Source organism: Nematolebias whitei, chromosome 14, assembly GCF_014905685.2.
Source record: "Nematolebias whitei isolate Nwh7 chromosome 14, NemWhi1, whole genome shotgun sequence".
Taxonomy (NCBI): Eukaryota; Metazoa; Chordata; class Actinopteri; order Cyprinodontiformes; family Rivulidae; genus Nematolebias; species Nematolebias whitei.
Window position 1 is genome coordinate 41,058,915 of NC_056511.1, and position 3,595 is coordinate 41,062,509.

At 41.9% G+C, this 3,595-nt stretch overlaps 1 protein-coding gene across 1 annotated transcript in view; it reads right to left on the minus strand.

The window, feature by feature from the left end:
- The window catches only part of LOC119420321 (sarcoplasmic/endoplasmic reticulum calcium ATPase 1-like), an 8,322-nt gene extending 8,125 nt beyond the window's left edge, over positions 1–197 (minus strand). Inside the window, exon 1 of the mRNA XM_037687709.1 lies at positions 182–197. Coding sequence (XP_037543637.1) covers positions 182–197 — 16 coding nt within the window. The remainder of the gene's footprint in view (positions 1–181) is intronic.
- Positions 198–3,595: the final 3,398 nt, after the last annotated feature.

Genomic DNA, 3,595 nt, shown 5'->3' on the forward strand with positions numbered 1-3,595 from the left:
GTTCTTGTTTAAGAGTGGCTGGAGTGGAGAGCCTCTTAAGCTATAAACTGGCCTCCAGCCAGACCTGCAGCTCATTCTCCCTGTTAAAGACGTCATCATTTTTACAGCAGACATTTTAATGAGTCACAATTAAAACAACATTCATTATTGGCTGCATTTCACGAAGGAAAGGTTTTGTTACAAAACTTCACTGCCATGATTACTTATTGTAACTTAATGGAAGACCGCTAATAGTTCTATTTCATATAGGCTTCGCCCTTTAAGGCTGTCGCTAGTGGGTTTATCCCTTTGTGCAGCACAGCACTGAAAACTTTAGTCCGCGCCCACCGACTGTGTGGGCCCGACCCCCGGTCCGTATAAATTACGATAAACATATTAATCTCTAAAACTAAACTTAATGCGCACCACAGCTGGCGGTGGTGCGGGGTGGTCGACCCCCCACACACACACACACTGTTTTTAGTTTTGTTTCTGACGTGCTGCACGTTTCTTCACTTTTGCAGTTTAATAATAATAATAACTAATAGTTTAGTTTTTTCCTGTGACCTATTTGCAGTATGATAAATGGTAGGAGCATAATATACTCCCAATGTTTTGTTGGTCTTTTTATTTAAATAATGACCTTTTTTGCAGTTTTATTTATTTATTTATTTTTGTATCTTTAGATCCTATGATGTCATCAAGTACTCGAGTTCTACTCGAGTTTTATTATGTTAATGTCGAGTTTAAAAATTATGTAGTCGTTCAACCCCTAACCAGTAGGTACTCTCAGGTCCAATATGTCACTTTTTCTATACTTCTATTTTTGAATGTGTTGGTTTGATTGAGGTGGAAGAGAATTTGGAGAGGTGGAGGTATGCACTTGAAAGAAGAGGAATGAAAGTCAGCCGTAGGAAGACAGAGTATGTGTGTGAATGAGAGGGAGGAGGTGGAACAGTGAAGCTACAAGGAGCAGAGGTCACAAAGGTGCAGGACTTCAAGTACTTGGGGTCCACTGCCCAGGAAAATGAGGGGTGTGGTAAAAAGATGAAGAAGAGAGTCCAGACAGGGTGGAGTGGATGGAGAAAAGTTTCAAGAGTGATTTGTGACAAAAAGGTGTCAGCAAAGGTCAAAGGAAAAGTTTACAAGACAGTGGTGAGACCAGCTATGACGTATGGTCTGGAGACAGAGACATGGACAAAAAGACAGGAGACAGAACTGGAAGTGGCAGAAATGAAGATGTTGAGGTTCTCCTTAGGAGAGACAAGGATGGAGAAGATCAGAAATGAGATCATCAGAGATACAGCACAGGTTGAACAACTGGGAGATAAAGTTAGAGAGGCCAGACTGAGATGGTTTGGACATGTCCAGAGGAGGGACAGTGGTTTGGACATGTCCAGAGGAGGGACAGTGGGTATACTGGTAGAAGGATGTTGGAATGCAGCTGCCAGGAAAAAGACAAAGAGGAGATATATGGATGCAGTTAGAGAGGACGTGGAGGTAGTTGGAGTGAGGACAGAGGATGCAGAGGACGGAGTGAAATGGAGGAGGATGACTCACTGTGGCGACCCCGAAGAGGGAAAAGCCAAAAGAAGAAGAAGTGATCGGTTTGATTGTCAAGTTAACAAACTGGTTATGCTGTTGGGTTCTTTCTTTGCCCAGTTATATTTAACCCTACTTCTGCTTTGTGCCAAACCGACTGGTGACTTTGGGAGCTGGCAAAGGGTTACGTGACCTGTATTTACTGTGTCATAATTTTATTTTGAAGGCTTTTTTATGTGTGGTAACGACCAAATCAAGGAGATCAATAATGCATTTTCTCCATATCATGATTTCTTTTTTCAGTTTTTGTCTTGAGCTCGTGAATATGTGAGTTTATGCAGAGTAGAACTATAACAACAACGTTAATTTTGTTATCAAATAAAAAATTAAATGTGCAACTTGGTACTAAATAATTTAGTAACTCTAATGACGGATCTGTTTTTTGTTATTTTCATGTTACAGGTGCTTGACGATCCGTCAGAGGACAACCTGTACATGGGTACGCATGTTTTCTTTGCTCACATCCTTTTTGTCTTTCTCTCAGCCGGTGGCACCTAACATCTGTTTATGTAACAAAAGTTATTCAGAAGTCCGCTGCTTTCCTTCGCGCCACCTCAGGCCTCGCGCATTAATCGGGACTCTCGTTTTCACAGTATTTCTGTTTTATGAGGTCATCTTGTACTTTAGATGATGACTAATATGAGGTTTATGTGTAACCTCACAGGCAGCAGTGGTCACAATGAACTAATGAATAAAATAGTCTTTTTTTTTTTTTTTGCTTTTCGCTTCCATTTTTCCTGACAGTGTTTGAGCTGATGCGTAAGGGGTGAGTAAGCATGTCCTTTTATTTTTAATGCATTAAGCCTCATTTCTTTTGCTCCCTCTCAACCTTCCTCCTCATTTATTCTTACTTCTGTGATTCTGACCTCAGTCTTCTCCTCCACTTCTCCAAGCTGTGTTTGTTCCTTCTCGGGCTTCAAAGGGAGACGTAACGTTCTTAGCTTGTCACAGTTATTACTGCAAGTGCTTCAGGTCCTGGTGCTTGAGCTGTTCCTTCCTACACCACAAATGTTTTTGATGATTTGTTTTTCGGAGACCGTTTGCTGTGATTGTTGGGAGTTGTGGAGGTGGTGTTAGTCACATATGTGCATACATAAGTCAGATCCTTGTTTTTATTGAAATCTAAAAGAAGCTCAGTAAATGATTATCTGTCCAGTGTGAGGAAGTGCTCACCATCCTGCCGCCTCAGGAACAAAGATGGATGAGTTTGTTAATCAAGCTGTTTTTGAAGCAGACTGCTGCTCTGCTGTATCATCAAACATTCAGAGATCCATCTGATCGCAAGTGGATCAATACGTGTGTTCACACCTGATGATGAAATTGTCCCCCACGTGCACGACCGCTTCTGATCCGTCACCCACTGGATACGCGTAAACGGCAGCAGCTGTCAGCTGAGCAACACTCAGGACTTCAGCTGTTCCCTGCTGCTGGAAAATCACAATCAGCTCAGTCGTTGTTCAGACATGAACACGCTTCTGATTTGCATTAGTCACATTTATTTATTTTACAGAAGCCTGTCCGTAAGATCGGTAGTGACTCGATATTACAGTGGCGGTGTAACCACTGATAAAGACGCTCTGCTGTGTTTATCTCTCGTAGAACTCGGTCTGACGGTTTCTACAAATTTTCACTGTTTACACACGTCTTGTGTAGAAGTAGGTCACATGCAACACATTGCTGGAAAGCTGAAGTATTTGATCATAGCAAGTACAAGTGATGGGGGGGAAAAAAAGCGAAACATTCAGGACATTTTTATATCCATTTTATATCCAACTCAACTCTTACAGATTTCAGGTCTCCAGGCCACATTTACGTTACAAAATAACGTAAAGTTTCGGACACCGCCTCAGATTTTGTTCAGAATATCTAAAACTGAGCTCAGTTCATCCTGTGAATGATAACTTTCTGTTTTTAGCTCTGTTCATTGTGATTCGATCACTCGGGACCCACGTCAGCCCTGCCACAGCTGCTGAAAACACGTCACACACATTTACACCTCTGCCGCCACAGCAGC